Here is a 22,463-nt window from a genome sequence, read left to right on the forward strand (position 1 = left end):
TGCGTATGCCATTCGACCGACTTCCTCGAAGGGCTGTTTTCGCACAACCACGTGAAGGGTGGAAGAGAGCCAGAGGCGGTCAAACAATGACTTGGCAGCGAAGTATGAAAGCCATTACCAGCAAACTCAGCTGCGCTGATCATTGTCGTCTTCCTGGATGGGGACCCCGAGATGGGCCACATCAATGGCTAGAGACATTGTCAGACGTGGCTCAGTCGCGCCCTCAATGGCGTTCGTGCATCCAAGCTATTGCCTTCAATGCATAGCTCCTTTTCCAACCCCAACTCCCAGTTGACAGCCCACTGACAGTGCTTGATTTATGCACCAATTTACCAGCTGGCGCGTGCGATGCGCAGCTACCTCCCCCTCCCCTAAATCATCGGTGAACGAAACTGCGGCAGTTGCAACCAGTGTACGATGAGTACGCGGTTCTTGCTTTTGACAATGATGATGATTGTTAATAATATCAATTATTTATCAGTTAGTTTTTTCATCACTCGTTAATTAATGATAATTTATTATTACTCGGCCACAGTCAGTCACGGACCGGTTTGGAATCAAACCTTGCGGTTTCTCAGTAGTGTACATTCGTTAAATGTATACATAGCGGTCAAGAGTAACACTGACTGAACCGTAATTTTCTCAGAATATTCCAGTTTGCATGGCATCCTATGTAGCGTACACACTGGTCATTAGAGTCAGATTACGACGTCGTATTTATGGAAAAAAGAATAAACCTACAGCCTGGTGCCTGATACCATTGGTTTTTGTAACGAAGTAAATGGAAACTCCACTGACTACCTGTTTTTAGAATAAGGAGGTAACGCAACAGGGTATACCGAAAATACCGCAAACAACAGAGGTTAAAAGCTTGCTGCGTGGAAGTCGAGTTTGTGCTTATTTACAAACGTGATCCTTACAGGGCGGTTGTATCTGTCTGTGGTGTTTAAATAACACGTGAACCAGGCAATGGTTGACCGGCGTCAAACGTTCACTAAGCGGGCGAAGAGTAGTATTTTCGGGAACTTACTATATTCGCTATCAAGTACTTTTGAACGAAACGAGCTGAGTACAAAGAACATGTTTAGGGGCAAAATTAAGGCTTATATTTCCGTTCATTTTCCATGGGGGCTGTCTGACGCAGTGTATGGTTTACTCTGTCGCCCCGGTCATGCATATACGGGCTATTGTCAGGACCATATGAATGGTCAACTCATTAGTACCATCATTCAAATCTGATCTAACTGTTCGGCTGTTCGCCAAGTCTGATAGTTGGATTGCAACTGCTTATTCAGCAGTCATGGAGATATCTTTCCTGCGGGGTTGGGTGGGTAATTGCTCCTCTTCTGCTTGTATTCATGTAGTTGCTAAACAGTATCTAATGCGTGGTTGAGTGGTGGCCCTCCCGTGGTCTGATTAGTGGACCTGGAATCTGGGTCGCGATGTGGTCTCACGTCCTATATGTTTCAGTAGTTTTGTTCATCCACTATGGTTGTTTCGTTTCCTTCTTGCTTTGTGATCTGGTTTTGTTTCACCTAATCAAGTGGTTGTATAACGTTCCATTTTTTGGTATTTTCCGAATGGTACTTTGGTATTTCCGAATGGTACGTTCTCTAGTTTCTCAACTGGTTCAGAGTGCAGTATTTTTACAGTTCTATTGTTCGTTGGAGCTTAATGGCTGGGCCGATGTCTTTGTGTTTGTGGATAGACTTCTCTGTGTAGTTTCGTGCCTCCACTCCCTTTTTTGTGTACGAGCGAGTATTCGGACGATATCTCTTTGAGTCCGGTTTCACTGCAGCGAGGTTTTAATAATTATTGACTCGGTCCAGCTCGATTAATACGCTTCATTTTATCTACTATGAGCATTCAAGTGCTTAGCAACAGCTTCATTTCGGAACCACAGGGGTTCTGGCCACAAATGAGCATGTGATCTGCAAGTTTCGGTGGTGCTGATGGAGCATTCGGGTTTATCCCTAGTTTACATAATCTCTAATTGGATATGTTTCATGAGGGCATCCCCATTCGGTTGGAACATTTAACTTATCAGGGAGCATATCTTCTGCTTGTCAGCTTTTTTTCCGGAACTATTGATCCATGAATATGGTGCCTTTGGTTGCTTGTCTTCTCGTGAGATTTTCTATTCGGCCAGACAGCTGCTACACTTGGATTACTTTTGTTTTAGACGATTGGACGAACCTCACCATTCGTTCTGTTTCTACTTTATAGCCCTAACTTTACACCTCAATGTCCTCCAGCCCTACTCCGATTGAGAGCAACCCGTACCCCGAAGCAACCCTGAATGAGGAGAGTGAAGCGCCCAATGCAAAAAACCAGCTATCGTCTCCCGTTTCTGAGGGTACCGGGAAAGACGATGTCTCGGAGTGTTTGTGCGAAGACAAGGTAATTTATTCTTAACGCTTGTTTAAATGGGCAATGCCGATTGCATATTAGCTCATGGATAATGACTTCGGAGACGGAACGATACACTATGTCGCAAAGGTGGCGGCCCTTTCCCCAGGTCCCCACAACGGTGATGATTGGCTGCAAATATGGTCCGATCAGGTAGCTAGTGGCACTATGGCTGTGCAGAGCTGTCCTCTGCAGTACATGACCATCTCAATGTCTTCTTGATGGGGAACCAGTAACGGCTCGGTGTCTTTGAACCTGCCAGATCACCTGTATCATTAAAAGACGGTAGCCAACGGATTCGTCTCCTCAGCTAACTGCCAATATTAGACGGAATAATAGGACGAGGTATGCTCTGGTAATATATGTCAGAAAGGGTGGGCATTATTAATATGACGCACAAGCTTTTGGGGCATGTTGGGTTCATGTAGCCCACATAGGTGTTTCCAGAGTAAACCAAGGAATTCGAAAAACAGTTTATGTGCATAGACCTTATTTGTACAACAGGATGACGATAACATCTGGTATAGGCAACCCACGACACCTGACTGGCCTTCAGTAGTGCCTTGGGTCGCTTTGAGTCGATCGAAACGCTTGGTGTTTATCCGCTGCTGAGCCGTTTCACTAGTCCGTTGCCATGAGAATGCTGGTAGTATCAGCGAACGCGTTCATACTGACATCTAATCGTCGTATCACCTGCCAACAGGCTGGCTGCCAAATGGGAATATTATCGTAGGTTCCACGCGTTGTTAGAATCTTTTTACTATGCTGCATAACTAATCCACTTTAATCAGCTACACAATATGGGTTAGATGACCTTTTACTATTGAAGTCAGCTAACTGATAGCAATTGAACAAGGACAAGACGAATGCTGGTTTCGCCATCTGAGTGGGACCAGTCCATGTCGAAAAGCTGAGGAACACTGTACGACTGTTTCACCCCCACTGTGTGTCATCAGCAGTGTGCATCTCACGGATCCACAGGGAGAATCGAACTCGCAAGCTTTTCGCCGGTAGCTGAAGACCAACCCTTTCAGTCACGAGTCCATAAACAACGTTGGTAGCTAAATACAAATACTTTTTAAATGTCTAGCTTAGGGAACTAATGCTTTCTGTGCCTCAGCATTATAGAACATGAATTAGAATCGAGTTCCAGCAAGGACTTCAGATTTTCTCGCTCACATATCTGTCCGTGGGACTGCTTTCCTTTAATTGCATTACCGTCACGTGTATATTTGTCATCACATTGCGCTTTCAGACACAAGTCTTCGTCCAACCCAAACTCCAGCCTGCCGGCAACACATACAAACCTCCGGTGTGGGCGATGCCGTGTCCGGTCGAATTGGGTTACCGTTTCGAAGTAATCAAGAATGGAACGCCTCTTTCAGAATGTACAGTCATCCTCAGTGGAGCCCAAGACTCCGGCGATGCCACAGAACTTAGTTTTTGCCTGTTTGGTCGACAACCGCAGCCATTTTACGCCCCATACAACCGCCTTCACGGACAGTGTGTTGCACTCGCCCATCCGTCAGTCAGTCGTTTGCATGCAGTGCTTCAGTATGGCCGTCCACCGCCATCTATCGCCAAAACATCTCTTGCACAACCGGAAGCTGCTGGTTGGTATATACAGGATCTGGAGAGCACTCATGGTACTTTCGTCAACAAAGTTAGTTCACACCGTGCGATCTTTTTGTTCCTAGTTTGAATGAACCCAATATTTATTCGCTTAACCTGACGTTACGATGACTAATCAGTTTGTGTTTTGTCTCTATCACGCTCCGTAGCGCCGCCTTCCCTCTGGTCGGTTTGTACGCATTCATGTGGGACACGTGATACGCTTTGGTGGCAGTACTCGATTGAACGTTCTTCAAGGGCCAGAAGATGATACGGAAAAAGAATCCACTCTGTCTTGGACAGAGTTGAAGCAAGTTCACTTTGCCAAGAAGGCAGTTGCGAAGGAACGCACAGTGGATAATGCTCCGGAAGCTACCGTTGACTTTGGATGTGATTGGGGGCTCGCAGGTAAGTTTACAATTTTGTGGTTACTTTTCCACATACACATTTCTTGCATAAGTATATCGACAAGCTTTCCTTGTTTTTCACTAAAGTTGACTGTTATTTTGACGTCATCGTTCAGCTAGTCCCAGTGTTCCCTTGGATTCTCGTAACCAAGCTATCGCTGCCCTTGGTTGGTGTACAGTTTCTATCAGTTTACCGGACAAGAACAGCGTAAACTAAACGGTGGTGATGGGTTAAGTTGAGTTCTTGTCTCTTGACCGTACTGTATTGCTGCCATCCTTTCGTCCCAGTTGCATAGAAACTCCAACTTTGAATCCCTTGTATCACTGACAACCCACAGTGTGGGTTCATTATCCACATTGTTTCAATATCAGTGACGTATTTCGTTCATGCCCTTTCTCGCTTGCGTGTAGTATACATTTCCTATTCCTTCGGTGGTCTACGAGTGTAACCTAGGTTTATGGCGTTCTGGCATATCATTTTCCACATCAGAGTTTTAGTAAAAAGTCAGCGCCTGATTCCCAACCGGTTTCTTATCAATAAATAAAACAACTGTCGTTTGATTCCAGCTGAAGATGCAGCTGCCGATGTGCCCAGCTTCCTTCGTGATATCAACGGAGCAGCCTGCCTGAGTCACGAAAATCTCTATCAAGACGACCCAAAACGCGCATTGAGGACTTACTTTGAGCGCGAGGGGATCGATCCAGCCCCGGAGTTCGAGTTTGTCGAAGCTTCCTTCGGAAAACAACACTGTAAAATTGAGTAAGATATCTACTGCGCTTTCTGTTACAACTGATCTGCGGTTCTTGACGTAGCTAATTTGCATTCCCGCTGCTGCACAATTCACGGGAACCTTGGGCCCACAGTGGGCTCTTCCGGTCCAATTGACCTATGTGTTTTGTCGGTCCTTATTTGATTGTTTTTTGGTTTGTAAGTCACATTCTACCTCTTAGCTCAGTAGCGAAAACCAATGTCCACCAGAATAGAATAAGGTGGGTTGAAATTGGAAGCGCAACTTAAAACACATCCTGTTCAGGTCTCTAAGCGGTTTAACCGCTATCGCACTGTTTACTTGACCCTTTAGTCGCCAGGCTAATGAGAGACAAATTCCATTCTATCTCTTTTAATAGTCTGCCTTTGTCGAGCGGAACAATTACAGCTGAGGCGATTGTGGCAGGCAAACGGAAAGAGGCCATCGCGCAGTGCGCGCTGGAAGCATGTCGACTATTGGACCGTCTTGGTGAATTTGATCCGAATAAAGGTGAGTTTGCTGACGCAGTCGCCTCACGCTTGGTGCCTGTTACTTTATCCGCTAATTGAAGGAGCCTCTGGTCGACTACATATCCACATCCGGCAACTAGAACAGCAGCCTGGAGCTTGATGATGTGTTAGTAGCCCGGATGGATTTCTTAGCAGTTCTCCTGTTTGCCGAACTATCATCTTTAGAAATCGCTTACGGGTGAAGTTTTACTGTTCTCTGTAGAGACCTATGAAAAAAAAGAAAGCGTTCAGCCGTAGCACCCTTCAGGTGCCTAGCTGCCATGCCACCCGAAAGAAGCTGGGATACTGCTAGGTTGCCCAAGCCTGGACAGGGGAAGTTGAGAGTTGGAGGTCGGATTTGAACCACGGACCTTCCGGTCAGTAAATTCGCGCTCTAACCACTTGGGCCATCTCGCTCCCGTAGAGGCCTATAGGAAATAAATTTCTCCATAGTTATAGAGATAGTAAAGGGACGGTTCTAAAAGCCGCACGTTACGGTCGTCAAACGGTTGACCGTAACAGCCTGCGCGTTCCTCAGTGCGGTTGGAAGATTAACCTTACCATGGACGTAATGCGACTCCAGTCACATGTGCTTTGCTTAGCAGCACCAGGCATGTTTGCCTTACTTTCTTCGTCCCTGGGCCAGGTCAACTTTGTTAGGCCTTCATGTTATTGCTCCCAGGAAAGGTACTTCTGTTGGGTCATCTGCGAGGTTGGGATAATGACTTTCACCGGTGCTTATCAGTGTGACCACGCCACACAACCAGTGGCGGTGTTGTGTCTATTATTTTATTTTTGATCATTGGCCCCCTGTCCTTTTTTTTGTCTAAGAATGTTTTATCTGTACTCCCCCGTGTCTATACTCCCATAAACTGGAATGAACTGAACCAGCGCACATACGTACACCCTTCACGGCTGCCAAACTGAACTGAACTGTCTGGTCACTCTTGTTCAACGGCTCATGCTAGTTGTGACGTGGGGATTTTACTCATCCTGATGATCGGAATCACTTTCGTGGTCCGTATTACAGTGAACAGTTGTCTTCGCATCTTCCGTTTAATCGGTTGCAAATGGCGTTGGTTTGTTGTATCAGCATACGCTCCGACCTGCCGTAGCATGAAGCTGAGAAGCGTGCTTTCCGTGAAGATTTCTCACGGTTGCTCCGGTTAGCAAAAAGTACAGATATTGTGATTCTAACAGGTGATATGACTGTCCAGGTTGGCCGACCAAACCTCAAAGAATTCGATCCTTTTGCCAATCCGAGGTTGGAGCTCCCGCATAGATAATGAAGAGCTATTCCTTCCATTATGTGCTGAACATCATTTGTTTCTAGCTAGCACAAACATTCAAAAGTGTTCGCACCATATTACTTCTAGGTTAGCACCCTCAACTCATTCACAGACCGATTTGAACTGTGTTGCATCCAACTACGCGTGAAAGATTTCATCCCAAAAAATTCTTTCATTTGGGATCGCACATGCGGACATGCGTATCGATCTTTTCTCCAAAATCACGTTGCTTGACGCAAGGTGATTTGACTGATCACCTCTTCCTCTCATCTCCCCATTTGAGTTAGCTGAAAACTTTCAGAAAGGGGATGGCATGCTAATGGCACTTAGGATTTGGGGACGAGTGGGAAAATGTGGAATGCTGTGTTCACAGCTTTCGAAACATGAACTTAAATGGGGATGTTAACAATCGCAACAGAGATTTGCGAAATTTCGTTGCTCCAGCTTAACTAATCATCTGATCCTTGGGTTTGCATCCGGAACTTTCCTAGCAAGTTGATGATTACCTCCGCAAACTTGAGCCAGAGTCGGACAAAGCGTTTCTTTGATGTTTCCAGTTTCTACAAAAGGCTGCGTGGTACCCTGCGAAAATTACCGGTTCCCCACTCATCACACGTATTACATGTGAGAGTCACACTTAGTTTTTCCCAGGTCAAGCTTGTATCGATCATCTCTTCATCCTGAGAAAATGCTTGAACTATACCCTACCTTCTAGCGTAGGGGTTTACTGATCGCCGGAAACCATTACAGTGATTGGCAATCGAATTCCCATCTCTCACAGACGCTTTGTACGCCTACTACCAGGGAGGCGCACATGGGTCTGTGGCAAGCTTTACCCTAAATTAATCGAAACTCAGAAATCAAATTCTTCCCTGGGCGTTTACCCACAGATAGTGCATTGACTCTATCGCTGTTGTCAAACCATACCCTTGGAAATGCCGTCTATCTCAGTAACCTGAATAAGTTTGCTGCTGGACACTGTATGCACTTCACGTCTGCGGTATGCAAAGTGCCGCTGTAAGAGTGCTCAGTGTCAAACCAAAGCTGCATGTCTGCAGGTGAACCGACCGTTGTAGTTTAAGCACACCAGTGGTTAGGTGACCTTGACAGTCGTCGGCAGATCTATGTCAAAGCTGTTGGCCTATGGGTATCTTTCCCACTCAACCTATCCCAGTCACATAGAGCCGTGCAAAATCAGTGAACTAATTGAGCCACCGCTTGCAGTGTGTGTCCCCTTATTCCGCTTATTCTTCGTGAACAACGTTGTTGAAGCTTAAACTACCCGGTCTTGTCTTGTGATTCTTTGTTTCTAAATTGTGGAACTTTCTTATTTTGTAATGCGATCCAGCGGTCTGTAATTTAAAAAAGGCGATCAGTCTTGACGTAGTATGTATTGAAGGAAGAAGGGAACGCCACAGTCCAAGTGCTCAGCACTGAAAAGCCACAATTGAAAGGAAAAGTTTTTAGAAATGAGGTCGGCTATCATCGGACTACAGTCACCGAATCACCTACATCAGGGTGGCCTCATTTCAACTTGTATCCGTCTACTCGCTAGGTCTTTTTGTTGGGGCATCTAAAGCGATAATGAGTCCAAAAGATTTGCTTCTCGGCGGTAGTTCGAGAGGTACAAAAAACCGAGTGGCAGGATCGGAGCCTATATATACAGGCGGAGATGAAGAGCGCATTCAAACGAGAGTGTTGCATGTTATATGTTACATGTTGCAACATATAACACAACCTTATACCCATTTTTCGGAACCACTTGTGTAGCCTCTTGCTAGCACATATTTGCCGGATACGAACACAAGATTCATATGAGTGGTTAAACTCTGACTCCACGAGGGCACCTCTTGTGGTCGGTGGGGGAGTGATATTAATAGGTTGGCTAATTTTTTGCCTCATAAATGCCCCCCGCCGGCGAGCTGCTGTTATGAGCTCTGCTCTGTGGCTATAAACGTCTTCGTGATTTCCGATGTAATCACCTTCCCTCTAAGTTTCACCAATTCTACCATTTTTTCCGCCTGGTCATAGTTTTGTGGATGGAATGGTGAGGCCTGGATATTTTATGTACTGTCCTGCCGACAGAAGGTTGAAAACTCTGCAGGTGTAAGCGCGTTGCTGTTGCCGAAAATTGTGAGGTCCTGTAGTCGTAGGACTGTAGTGCGCTCCAAGGGAACTACTTCCCGCCGGTTGTTTTGTGCATCTACTAGAAGTAAGAAATTTTATGCTTTGATCAAACCCGTAAATTCGTCTTCACGAGGCTCATCGCACAGGCCAAGGGAACAATTTTGTTTTCCAACAGGACTTTGACGACAATGGGCACTAGGAACTCGTAGGTTGATCCGTAAAGGACAAGTAAGCGTAGCTGCGAGCCGTGACATCAGGTGATTGCTCATGGCGTATCGGAAATGAATTTTTCTAAGGAATGCGTTTCGTAGTCACAAGTACACTTCCGGGAAAAAGCATATATCAAGCGAACTCAAAAGGCGAATGTCGAAATTGACACGGCGGCTGAATTTAATTGTCCGGACAAATCGGCTTCCAGTGCGTTCGGCGGGAATGTGCCATTTTCCGATGCCTCATGTGCCATAGCAGAAGTTATCAGGAGTGCCCGACAGTTAGCGACAGTTAGCAGTGCTGGGGATCTATCAGATTTGGTAGCACTTAGGCCCGACCTATGTGACCATTTGATGGAGTGATCGTTGCCCACAGGCACGTTTGCCAAGCGATACAAACAATGAACTGTGTAAGCTGTCATTCATCCACTTCATCGGAAGGCACTAACGAGAAGTTTGTGTTGATAACTCGAGTGAACTAACACCCATGAGGCACTTTGTAAAACTTGTTCATGGCGAACATAGTTGCCAAGGCTTCTCGATTTGGTCCCAGTTACGCTCAGTGAGTGCCGACGGAAGAAACCAACGACCATCTAAGCTATCTGAGCTATCAGCATTCTTCTTCCTTATCGGTTGCGGGAAAAATACAGATAGTCGTGAGAAGTGGGGACTTTCCTATTGTCAGTATTAAAAACTGGTCTGTGATAGATCTGTTCAAATTGGGATCAATAATTAAGAAGCGCAATGTTTTTGTTCCGAAACCTGTTAATTAAGCGTCTTTACCTCTTTTCATAAAGCAAACTACTCATGAGGATGCTGAAAACTCTTCGACAGCCCACTCGGTTTCGCCCTTCTTGGTGCTCATCAGGTAGGCGCAGTCCGCGAGTTTCCGTCAGCCTTATGTACTACTTGAACCCAAATTGGACTGATTGCCAACTGAAACATGAGACGGCCTTTTTGCAGCACATTTAGTTGAAGAACGTCATAAACTGGGGATTCACTTGAGTCCCCCGTGAAAACTAAATTCATTTGCGAATGAGTGTATCTGTCTGTATCTCTGTTCTCAAAGTTATTGAGTATCCAATATGTCCAGAGGCCAACTGCATGTTGTTCTTCATCCTACTCCTTCGCTAGACCAATCCACGGCCGCCAAACGAATTCGAACTAAGGCCTATTGGGAAGAACATGACTACTACTCATCTGACGAAGACACTTTCACTGACCGAACTGGACATGTGGAACGAAAACGTCTCAATAGAATTCGCCAGTTAGGCGTGGAGGGTCGAGAAGCCGAGGAAGCTGAACGCCGAGCTGCAGAAAATGCAACAGCCACACGTCCGTATTCAGCACAGCGTTTGGACAATGCTACCCTATTGACTGTGGTATGTCGCGGTGTTAGGTTGTCTAACCAGTCTGGTGTCAGGGTTCACCTACCAAGACTTTTGGAACTGTGAATTTTTTACTCTTAGGTAAACTGCACAAAAGCACTTCGTGATGAATCAACGTGGACGCTATTTTTCTATAATTATCTGCAAATTATATCACGAGTAGCGTTTTGAAGTCCGGCTGCGTGTACAAGTCTCTTGCGTGGCTCTTCCAATTTCTACCTTTCTGGTCCCTGTCAACAGGAAATCATTGCCTCTTCCAACGTCTTTTGAACAGAATTTTAGGAACGCCTTTGGCAATGCTCCGGTTCCTAACACGAGGATTTATCAGCATGTCTTATAGACCAATATATTTTTCGTTGGTAACCTTCGGAGTCAGAGGCTCATTTTGGATTACTGATGAGGACTGTTCTACCCACTCTATCCTGTTTTCATTGTTCATAATCCGATGTTTGAACGACTGTCTTTTCTGTGTTTACAGCTGGCCGAATTGGAGAAAGTTGGTGAAGAAATCGTATCTCTTGAAGAGAAGTTGGAGAAAATTAACAAAGGTTTGTATTTGCTCCCTTTTATGTTTATAATCTCATCATTTATTTAGTCCAGTCAATAAAATTGACCTCTGTAGGACGAGCTCCACCGTCCATCATTGATTACAAACGTAGTAATCTGCTGTTGTCAGCGTGGCGATCTGTGAGACATTCCGCTTCTGTGTTCCATGTGGAGACCCCTCCATAGTCAAGACTGTGGCATTTTCCAATTGGCACCACTAGCGTTTGGATTCCTAGATCCGATCCGAGAGGGTGGATGGTAGTGTTTTTTCTTCCATTCTTCAAATCGTCAAGAATGCAAACGGAAAGCCGGTGAATTTCAACTTTAAATGCACCCATTTGTTTACCTTACAGATGTGGACCTCTAACCACATACATTCCGTGACGTCTTTGAAGCAAGCCTCCATCCTTAATTTAGGTCTGTGCCGTAGATTGGCCTTTCATTTATATTAAGTGTAATAGTCTATTCCCTTCTATCAACTTCAAGCACTTCTTTTTTTGAGCCTGATCGACCACTTTTGGTTGTGTGGCAAAAATGGAAAAATATCCCAACTTTCACTTTGGGGCGCTTACGTGTTCGACCTGTTATCTTTCCTGTACACAGAATTCACTCCCCAAGGACCGAATCCGTCAGAGTTGGACGAACTGGAAACGTACATGAAAGCCTTAAAGTCTGGTAAGTTCCCCCATTCTCCATATCTGAACCTATCGGGCACCGAGCAAATCCATCAAATAGAGTCATTGTTGCGCTCTCAGCCTACTCACCAAGTCAAGCACCGTGATGATGAGTTAATTCTCCCCCGATTTTACACGTCATGAGCGATAAAACACCCTCTCATCTTCAGTAATGTCACAATCACTCAAACCTTCGACCATACTTTTTTGGAATTCAGCTGTAATACCCTTCTGGTGCCTAGCTGCCATGCAATTTGAAGAAAGCACGAGGCCTGGGATACTGCCAGGTTGCCCAAGCCTAGACAGGGGAAGTCGAGAGACAGAAATAAGGTTCGAACTACGTGCCTTCCGGTCAGTAAACTCGCGCTCCAACCAACTGAGCCATCTCGACCATACTACTGAAACTCATGTGTTTCTCATACGTCAAACAGGACAAGCCTCTGTGATCACCCGTTGTTCAAATAGCCTTTGACGAGAAGATTATCAGTCTGGAATATGCAGTCGAAGAGGACAAGTCTCAGGTGTTTTCGGATGTTATGCCCTTTACACCCACAGAGTGTAAGGTCATGCTTGTTGATATGCAGTCACTGAACATGCCACTTACGATCCAGGGCGAGGCATTCGAAGTTGTGGAGCGTTTTACGTACCTTGGAAGTTGTATTAGTTTTGATTGTTGTGACAGATGAGGTCACGAATTTGCAAGGGCAGGAATCTGCGAGGGTCGGGTCGCGTTTGCTAATTTGAGACACTTATGGCGTCGAAGTGGTATATCCCTGAATCTCAAAGGGCGTGTTCTTCAGGCTACAGTACGGGCTGTTTTTTTGTATGGCTGTGGGACTTGGTCTGTTTGAGCAGCGGACACGAGGCGTTTACAGGTCTTCAACAACTGTTGTCTCATAACCATAGCTCGTGTGTATTGGTGTCGACGAATTAGTAGAGAGGCAATTAGAAAGCGAGTTTATGGTTGTGCAGCGAGGAATCCCATTGGAGGGTGTGTCCAGCAACGGGTAGGCGTTGGGTAGGCAGCGCAATGCGTTTGCCGAAGAGGGTGCTGTTTTCCGTGCCCAATTCAGAGTGGAGGAAGGAGAGAGATGGTCAACCCTTGACTTGGCAGGTGGGTGTGAAAGAGATTACGAAACGTTTGGGTGCTTGCCTTCCACGATGGGGACCGCGTGATCTTCACTGTGCCTGGTTGGAGACGCTGCAAGATATGGCTGCCAACCGATGCCAGCGGCGATCTTGTTGTCAGTTTCTATCCAGATTACCTGAATGCGTGTTTGGAGGTGTTGTCACCCAAGGAATGTTTGTGGAAGATTACCACTGAGTCCCTTTCCCGTCCACCTTTATTCTTTACAATAAGGCTTTCAACTAAATCATTGTTGTACTGCAGCGAAGCATCAATTTTGAACTTTGACGCCGTGCTGCCCACGGTGATGATGATGTCGCTGGGGTTGATTACTGTTTGGCTTTAACCTCGGTGTTTTGGAAATCGACCTCGTTACTCCTGGGTACGTTAGTAGATTGTGCAGCACATTCAGTTGAAGGGTATCATATCATTCACCTGGGATCCGTTTGGCACATAAATGAATGTATTTCGCGAATTTCGTACATTTTGGGTTTAAGTAGAACTTCAAATTGACGGAAACTCTGGGACTGCGCCCACATGATGAGCCAGAAGAGCGAAATCAGTTGTGATCTATCGATGTTTTGCAAAAATTTACGGTTATCTTTCTCCCCGTTTGCTGTTGTGTTTGCCAATTTCGATGGTTAATTTACAGGCTTGCAGGCCGGTTCAAAATGGACCTTATTACTCATTTTCCGACAGCGCCTTAGGTTCCTACATTGGCTCATTTGTTCTGTACTCACTTCGGCGAGCAGGGCAATAATACACTTTCTCCATGGAGCAAACCACAACATCATGGGAGTCTCTGTGAGGAAAATATATATTTGTGTCTGCCATTGAGGTACATTTTGACAGATTCGCGGGCAAACGAATGAACATCCATATCTACCTTTCTGTTTGTGAGACGACAACCGTATTGCGAGTGTCTCGAGGGCTGGGAGCCAATATATACTGCCTCTATGGATCGTAAAAACGCGTGGCAATGGTCTTCTACGTCACCATCCCGGTCAGGAGAGAGTAAGTAGTGCAATACATCTCGGTTAGTAGTACGATGACGCATCACTTTGCTAGCGTGTGTAACAATGCGCGTTTCTCGAGTCTGTAACGGTAAGCGTTAACGTACTGAGATGATGATTCTAGTCAACAGCGACTCTCCGTAGTTGATAATTCCAGTTCAGCAAACCAATAGCCGGATTTAAGAAGTATATCGCTCGAAAACGGAGCACTTCGCTCATTCCACTATCGTTTTGTACTCACTGATCTTCTATCTGTATTTTCCCTCACAGGTGCACCTTCCCGTAAGGAGCGTTTGAAATTAAGGTCTCAACTTTTCACTCTTCGGCAAAGGGAAATGCGTTTGTTTCAGCAAGCCGGACTTCCTCAGCCACGACAGCGGGTGAAACTGATTACCACTGATGGCGAAGAAGGTGAAGAACGGGTTCCTGTTGTGGAAAAGACGGTGAGAGCCGATGCAGCAGCTGCGGTTCGTGCAGCGAAGCGCAAACTCCAAGAAGACACTGGTGCAGCGGCTTCGCGCGAAGTTGCTTCAGAACAGTAAGCAACACCTATGTGTCCTTGTAACGGACATTTTCGGAGTTTTCGCCCCGATTGCATATCCTCAGATCACGTTTTTCACCCCACATCTGCTACTGTGTCATCGAGCACCAGTTGTTATCGTGGGTATGATTCAGCTGAGCCGCCAACCACAAGTTCTGATTCCTCCGCATCTGTGTGTCACACACATCCCTCTTATTCACGTAAATTTCTATAACTTTTGCTGACAAACATCCCTTTTGCTGTTTATTTTTTTGTCTCTAATAGAGGCCCAAAGAACGCGCGTCTCCTAAGGAATGAAATCAAACGAAGTTTGGCAGGTCATCGTACGGTGAGAATGCAGGATTGTTTAGTTTTCATTGTTTGTCATTCAATTGAATATGGTGTTTGAAATTCTCATGAGCGCCCTGTATTCCGATTTAAACCCGAGGGAACTAGATCAGAGAGGAGATAAGAGGGAGAAGTCCTAACACCTTCGGCATACCTAACTAGCAGTCCATAGTTGTCGAGCGTAGACACCTGAACTTCTCAGATACACAATGCATAATGAATGTGGGGCCTGGTACCTGCACCTCTCATGAGACACACCTATGGCTAACTAATGGTAACCGTAACTCAGCTTCGTCTTTACATCGATGGGCCACAGAGCATCAAAATTGACCACCGCCTCAGCCTGGTCGACCAATACAGCTCGTGCTATGTGCAGGACATCCTGCTACTAGGGACGACCAAAACGAAAACAGCACACGCAGTGGATGGACTTAGGAGTCACAAAACGTGCTACAAGACGGAGATGTGAACAAAGCGATTACAGTACACTCTAAAGTGGCGAGATGGCTCGAATTTACTGACCGGAAGGTCCGTGGTTCGAACCCGATCTATGCCTCTGGACTTCCCCTGTCTAGACTTAGGCAACCCGGCAGTATCCCAGGCCTGGTGCTTTCTTCGGGTAGCATGGCAGCTAGGCACCAGAAGGGTGTTACAGCTGGACGGTTTTCTAGAGTGCCTGAACCAAGTAACGCATAGCGGGACCGGTTCAATAAGACTAAGATTGCCTGTAGGATTTTCGGTTTGCATGACACTTTCTTCTTTTAGTTAGCCAAGTATGTGAAGGTATTGTGAGTTGCTGAACGGCCGTGCAACTCTGTGTCGGTCCTTGGCTTCGTGCTCCGCCCATTGTGGTATGTCAAAAAGCACGGTAGCTTCAGACAGCCCTTAGTGGAGACCAAGGAAGATTATTGCAGCTGTATTTATAGGGTAATCACAGAATGTTCCACAAGGTCGTGCTAGGATCTCTCTTAGGTGGCGAGAAGCGTCGAGCTAAAGATGCTTGGTCCAGATTGGCTGGTATTCTGACTAATCAGAACATACCTTTGTTCGATCCGTAGCCCGCACGCGACACATCCGTCCAATTGACGTGCTGTTCGGTTATTAGGGGCGGCTGGCCTACGGACAAAAGGATAATCTAATCAGTCATCAGTACTTTCGTTCGATTACATCTCATAATTGTTCGGAACGCTGAGTGAAACTAAACTTGGCGTGTTGTTTCATTAATTGAAAGGTAGTTTCTGCCGGAAGCGAAAACGTAATTGACTTCCTCCATTGAATTTATTCACGAGGCTGCTGAAAACTTTGTGTATCATTGTGTGATGATACGTAAGCAAACCCTACTTCCCTTAGTCTGTCGCTGGCATGGTGGCCAATCATTCCAGCAGCCGGGGCCTCTCTGGACCAAAGCACGCATGATCCAGTCAAGATCTCCGGTCTTGATATCGCACAGCGTAGCAGAAACCGGTGAGCTCGGATGGATACTGATTGTTATGATTGAAACAGGCGCTGTTATCTGGGATCGCCTATTGCCACCCAGAACAGTGCGTCACCAAGTACATCCTGATTTCGACTACTTACCAGGTTTCTACTGCTTACTTGAGCTTCTTAGGCAGACTGCAAACGGCGTACATTCACTGCATATGTTGATGATCAACCGATTGAACAGATGGAAACTAAAAATGCGCACGTGCAACGCGTGGAGTGGTACGCAGTGAGACCGTGAACCTCTTGGATCATATTAATTAGATAACCTTGCTTTGATCCTGTTAGTTAGAAAAACTGTACATGCACATCTTTTATTTTCGCTTTGTGAGGACCGCGGCGGTAGACATCCCTTGACAGGTGTAAGAGTGGACCTAGCAGTTGGCGATCCTGCTTCAAAACCATTGCCTTAATTACATGACTCTGACAGACAGATCTAATGCCGTTACACGGAGGAGCAGATTGAGTCATCTCTTTGATATATGGTTGTAATTCCTCGTTCTCTGTGAACGGATATCTGACAGATGAAACCGGTGTTCGCGGACACATAGTCTCTGGCTGACTGACTGAGCCATGTGTACCCCGTTGGTGAACTTGGGCTGAAGCGATCAAGAAGATTACCTGGCCCCATGCCTGTCAGACGACACCATTTGTAAATTGGACCACAGTGATGTGAGTCAGAATGTAGGCTAACCATTTCCTCATGTCCATCCTACGGTTACTTACTGTTTACACCTTTTTCAGGTTCAGCAGTCTGACTATACTCACTATGTCAGCGAAGATCAACCATTTGAAGTTGAAGAAGATGATGATGAAGAAGTGGAGGCGGCCACTGGACACTCAACACTGGGAGATCGTCCAAACCCAAATTCTCCTGCACTGCCTTCTCTTGAAACGGATTCGAAGACCTCAAATAAAGACGATCTAGAAATCATCACGGGTTCTAAAATACCGACTGAGCACAGTGTAGACGGTTTTGTGGCCCATGAACACAAACCTGCTGTGGATACTGCTACCAAACCGATGGGCGATAGCAAAGGTACATATTTTGTCGTTAGGATTATCATGTATATATTTTTCAAATTTCGGTGATTTTCCCCCAAGAACTTTTGTTTAGGCGGCATGGGATTAATACTGAGGAAAAGTTGTGACTGGGGCTCATCATCAATGCACATAGGGGATTCAAAGTCGGGTCACAACTCACCAGATGAACACAACCGCATCTTCAGTAACCCAGTAGAGTTATTCACTCTGTACAAATGTTCGGTCAAACATCCTCGCTGGCAGAATAATATCACTGTTTAACACCAACGCTTCGCTGTAGTACAATCATGACTTATTTGAAAGTCGTATTGTAAAGAAAAGAATAAAGATAGACGGGGAAGGGACTCAGTGCAAATCTACCACAAACATTCCGAGGTGGCCACATCTCCAAACACTCTTTCAGGTAATCTGGATAGAAACTGACAACCACAGTGCTTGCATCTTGAGTTCTTATTTCTGATACACAGCACACATCAATGCCCAGCAAGTCCAATGTGAGAGCAAGAGCAGCTTGTTCACCTGTTGGCTTCAGAGTGCGGACGCTGAAGGCGGCCAGATAGACTGAGCGTCTAGGCAAGAGTGATTTCGATATGCCTGAGGATGTCGGCGCCGTATGACGCGCAGATGTTGCCTTCCAAACCAATAAAGGACGGACGGAGTGATCAGTCTTTAGTGAGGGGCCTACAAAGGGACAGTTATTAATGGAGTGGAGAGAGCGTAAGAAATAACATTTGGAAGAGAAAGAAGGGAGGCGTCAGCAGTAGTCTGTTTTCGCTTACTCGCCCTGTTGTATGCGGGAGTCTATACAACTTACGGCACCATTCGACGGCCAATGTGGCACGAAATTGGTTTTGTGTAAGTGTGATGGTTGTACGTGGATTTGGATGCTGTCAGAGGGCGTTCCAGACAGGAGACGTAGCGGTATGTGCTGGGAGATGAGGTTGGATTTCCGTTTTCACGATAAGCTCCAGTTCCTTCGAGATGGATTGTCGTGCAAACTATCCATTTCAATAGTTCTAGATACGCTTTGAAACGCTTGCCTCATTTAATGTGGTTAGTTGTGGAATTTGATGAAATTCCAGTGTGTATAACAGAGCACTAATTGTTGTGCGTTTTTTTAGTGCATGTAAAGGGCCCGAATACTCACATTGCTAAAGCACTGCATGGCTCGTAAGAATGTGTTATTTCTGCAGGAACCCTGTTTGCACATTACAGACTTTGGTTTCAGTTGTTATCTTTGATTACCATAGACGATAGCTCCTGAATAGCCTGCTCAGAAAAGTGATTCATTGGATGCCTATGATTGCTTAGAACAAAGATTCACGTGATCATTTCTGACGTTTTACTCTCCATCCTCTCCAGTTTGTTTCTCGTTTGATTCATCTCAGCAAAGTTACACACGCATGCTCACACAAATAATGTTCCTACCATTCAGATTCTTTGGTTGCTGATACGTGTTCCTTGCGTCCAACTCTCGGACCTACTGTTCCGTCAGACGTAGAATTGCTCCCCAGCAGAAAGTCACGGGTAAGTTCTCGGCCGTTAGTGGATGCTATTACTTACTGTTGGGTTGCATATTTTCCGTTCGAAACATTTTGTTTGTCGTTTTGTTATCGAGTCATTGAAAAGCACCTCACAGTGGAAGTCTTCTTGAGCCTCCTGAAACAGCTCAAAAACGGATCTGTGTCGTTTTGAGAAAGAAGAAACGAAATTTGGCACCAAAGCAGATTTTGCGCTATTTTCGGGTTACCATCTTTCGGGACAGAATGAGCCACTTTCATAAACCCCTTGCGTAAACACTATCCACGGTTGACGTTTGGTGGCCTCATCTGGACAGCTCGTTAGTTCGATTTGCGGGTCCAATGGTTTAAGTTATTTTTTTCATATAGCCCTCTACAGTGTGTGGAGCCTCCAGCTAACCAGAATGACTTAAATGAAGTTTTGGTGTAACCCAAGTTCCAAGCGTTTGTCCTTAACTAGAGGGACACCATTCTCGGAAGAAAGCGTGTTTCCTCTCGAGACATCGTGGCTTGTGATTCTGTTGTGGGTTGTTTTAACTGTCGAATAAATCTGTTTACGGAATCCACCCTTTGGTCTCATCATGGACTGCAATACACCGGTAGTGGGGACTTCTGCTTGACTGCCATACAACAATCGATGAAGACGGTTCCAATAAATAGAGACTTATTGCAAACGGCATAGACGGAGCAACCAAACGAAAGGTAATTACAGCTGCTAAAATCACCGGCTTAAACAAACTTAAATATCCTGTTTGAGTAAGAAGTCACCGCGGCAGATCTGCACCCTTTTTGAACGTTATCTGACACAATCATAACAAACAACGACAGATGGGCGCTAGCTTACCGCAAGCCATTTGCTGAAGGCTTTTTAACCATGCACAAGAAGCATAACGTTGATCCCTCCTAAGAAGGTATTAAATCTGGTAATATTGATCATTTCGCTTCGCTACGTTATGGAGTCTTAGGTGGCTCTTTCGCCCACATGAGATTGGACTGGAAAATACGGTTTTCCTCGGTAAACAATGGTCTGGCATGCGTAGTGATTGTCCTAACTTTGATCTGGCGAGCTTTGTCTGCCCCGTGAGCGAATTATTTCTGTCAGGTCTGCGATCATTTCGCGCTCACTATGCTGCTACGGCAGTGAAGCATCGGTGTTGAACACTGATGTCATGCTGTCGATGATGATGATGACTATGCTGCGAAGATACAAACCGTCAAAGATTTCGGGGGCATTAATATCCTCGGATCGGAGACCTTGAAATATAATTCTTTCTAAACAGTCGCAGTCCGTTATCGCACAGTCTTTATTTCACTTACGTAAGACGCTCTCACAAGTATCCCCTTCTAGTTTTAACAGTTTGTTCACACAATGTGGGTCGTTTACTTATAGATATGGTAGTGCACAACCATTTATCTGTTCGTTACAACCTAAAATGTTCGAAAATCAAGTGGGCAGGATTGCTTTCCCTAAAACGAGACTTCCCAAGTGGTCGGAAACCCTGGACTTGCTATATGGAACTCAAGATGGCTCATTGGTTAAAGCGCGAACTTTCTTAATGGAAGGTCCGTGGTGCGAAACCAACCTCTGCATCTCAACTATTCCTGCCTAGGCTTGGACAACCTAGCGGTATCTCAGCTCCCGCACTTCCCTCAGATGGCGTGGTAGCTGGGTACTGGAAGGGTGTTACAGCTGAATACTTATCAATATATTATTATTATCCGGTATTTCTACCTAAAATCCAGATAAGTTCAATCAACTAACCATTATTCACAAACCAGTACCAATGGCGACTAAAATTGACATTAATGCACATGTGCACAATATTCCACGGTAACGCATGGATATCAGCAGCTTGTGATGAGTTGCGTTAATTAGAACACTGGTTTACGAAAGCACGGTTTCAGTTGTATCTCACGGTGAATACTAACTATGGACTGAATCGCTAAGTTGCTTTACGATCGGCCTAAGGCACGCTAACTACTTGTTTGGTTGGGCTGAGACTGATGGGCTAGGGTAATCTCAAGGCCTTAACATGCTTCTTTGGTGGTACGAAGACTGATTCCACTGCTCTTTGAAGAACGGCTCACAAGCGATTTGATGACATCCACAAAACGGTCTGAACTGTTCTGTCATATTCGTATGGTTATCCGTGTCAATTATGTGAGCACTGCAAGCAAATGACCTAATTCAGCAAACGAATCAAACGACACCTATCTTTTCAGTTAACCGCATCATAGAGAAATAGTACCCTTAAAATCTATTCAACGCCACTAGATAGGCTGGAGATAGAAGCTCTTCAAGAATCGATTAGTCTTGTGTATTATTTCCTCACCACATATGCCTGTGAGTGTGAGAAACCTAACGGATTTTTCGGAACAGCACATAGGTGCCGTTGGAATTCGTTACTGGGTATTCCCCAAACCGAAATTATTCACTATCAGGACAGGCATGAGCACTCACAAAGCTCAAAGAAAAGTCACTCGTTGCGCTTTATTTCAGCTAGTAAAACTCTGGATTAACTTTCCCCATTCCTTTAACTTTGATGTTTCCAACTTTCGTTCATCAGGTCAAACAACCACAGCCAGATGTCTACGAACAAGCCGACTCGGATTATGTCACTTGGGTACCACCCACCGGTGAGTTCTTTCCACTGCATACGAACTTATTCAAGGCGCATGATGTGATATTCTATGGAACAGCAACAGGATGTATTGCGCTTTAGAGTTTATTAAGGTTCCCAAGAAACGTGAGTTCAAGGCTGGACAATATGCCCCTTGCTCATGCCTTAAAAATAAAGATAACGCAAATACTCCGCGCTCCTGTATCATAAAAAATCACTGTCTTGCAACTCAGTTGTTAACAAGGAAATCCAGATCCATGGACTGGTTATTCTTAAGCTGATAGTCATCTCGGCTCCGTTTTATTGTCATCAGTTATACGTCACTACTCGCATGAACAAAGTTGCTTCGTTATCATTATTATTATTCCTATTATTACACTATTCATTATCGTCATCACTGACAGCATCACTAGTGCGAGACATTGATTGCAGTCGTATCTTGCAATGATTCCGGGCAAGCACATATAGATGCGGTGACTCCTTCCTCCCACTTTTTGCCCCTGAATGGGACCCCCAGAATAACCACTTGTGTTGTTGTTATGTTCTCTACTAATCAGTCAATCGGCAAGCACAATGCGGTGACTCCTTCCTCCCACTTTTTGCCCCTGAATGGGACCCCCAGAATAACCACTTGTGTTGTTGTTATGTTCTCTTCTCTACAGTCAATCAACCTTGTCAGTTACACACGAAATTGAGCAGATAAAAAGCCTTGAGGAAATTATACTGCAGCAACTGAACAGCCAATATCGAGATTCGAAGAATCAAGAGTGGAGTGGAACAAAACAGTCCAATGAAAGGCTGAAATAGAGGGAGAGAAATGTTGAGCAATATGTTCGTTAGGAGTGCCTCCTAACACCTCCCCTTTGAAGTC

At 45.3% G+C, this 22,463-nt stretch overlaps 1 protein-coding gene across 1 annotated transcript in view; it reads left to right on the top strand.

Moving 5' to 3' along the window:
* Positions 1-2,244: 2,244 nt before the first annotated feature.
* The window catches only part of T265_05683 (hypothetical protein), a gene marked incomplete at both ends in the record, with an annotated part of 37,903 nt that continues 17,684 nt past the window's right edge, over positions 2,245-22,463 (top strand). The window contains 13 exons of the mRNA XM_009170752.1: positions 2,245-2,400; positions 3,665-4,072; positions 4,191-4,428; positions 4,995-5,187; positions 5,556-5,686; positions 10,445-10,692; positions 11,177-11,246; positions 11,848-11,919; positions 14,328-14,595; positions 14,863-14,926; positions 17,152-17,446; positions 18,887-18,978; positions 21,539-21,608. Of these exons, the coding sequence (XP_009169016.1) occupies positions 2,245-2,400; positions 3,665-4,072; positions 4,191-4,428; positions 4,995-5,187; positions 5,556-5,686; positions 10,445-10,692; positions 11,177-11,246; positions 11,848-11,919; positions 14,328-14,595; positions 14,863-14,926; positions 17,152-17,446; positions 18,887-18,978; positions 21,539-21,608 (2,305 nt within the window). The remainder of the gene's footprint in view (positions 2,401-3,664; positions 4,073-4,190; positions 4,429-4,994; positions 5,188-5,555; positions 5,687-10,444; positions 10,693-11,176; positions 11,247-11,847; positions 11,920-14,327; positions 14,596-14,862; positions 14,927-17,151; positions 17,447-18,886; positions 18,979-21,538; positions 21,609-22,463) is intronic.

The sequence above is a fragment of the Opisthorchis viverrini genome, assembly GCF_000715545.1.
Source record: "Opisthorchis viverrini unplaced genomic scaffold opera_v5_108, whole genome shotgun sequence".
NCBI classification, from domain to species: Eukaryota; Metazoa; Platyhelminthes; class Trematoda; order Opisthorchiida; family Opisthorchiidae; genus Opisthorchis; species Opisthorchis viverrini.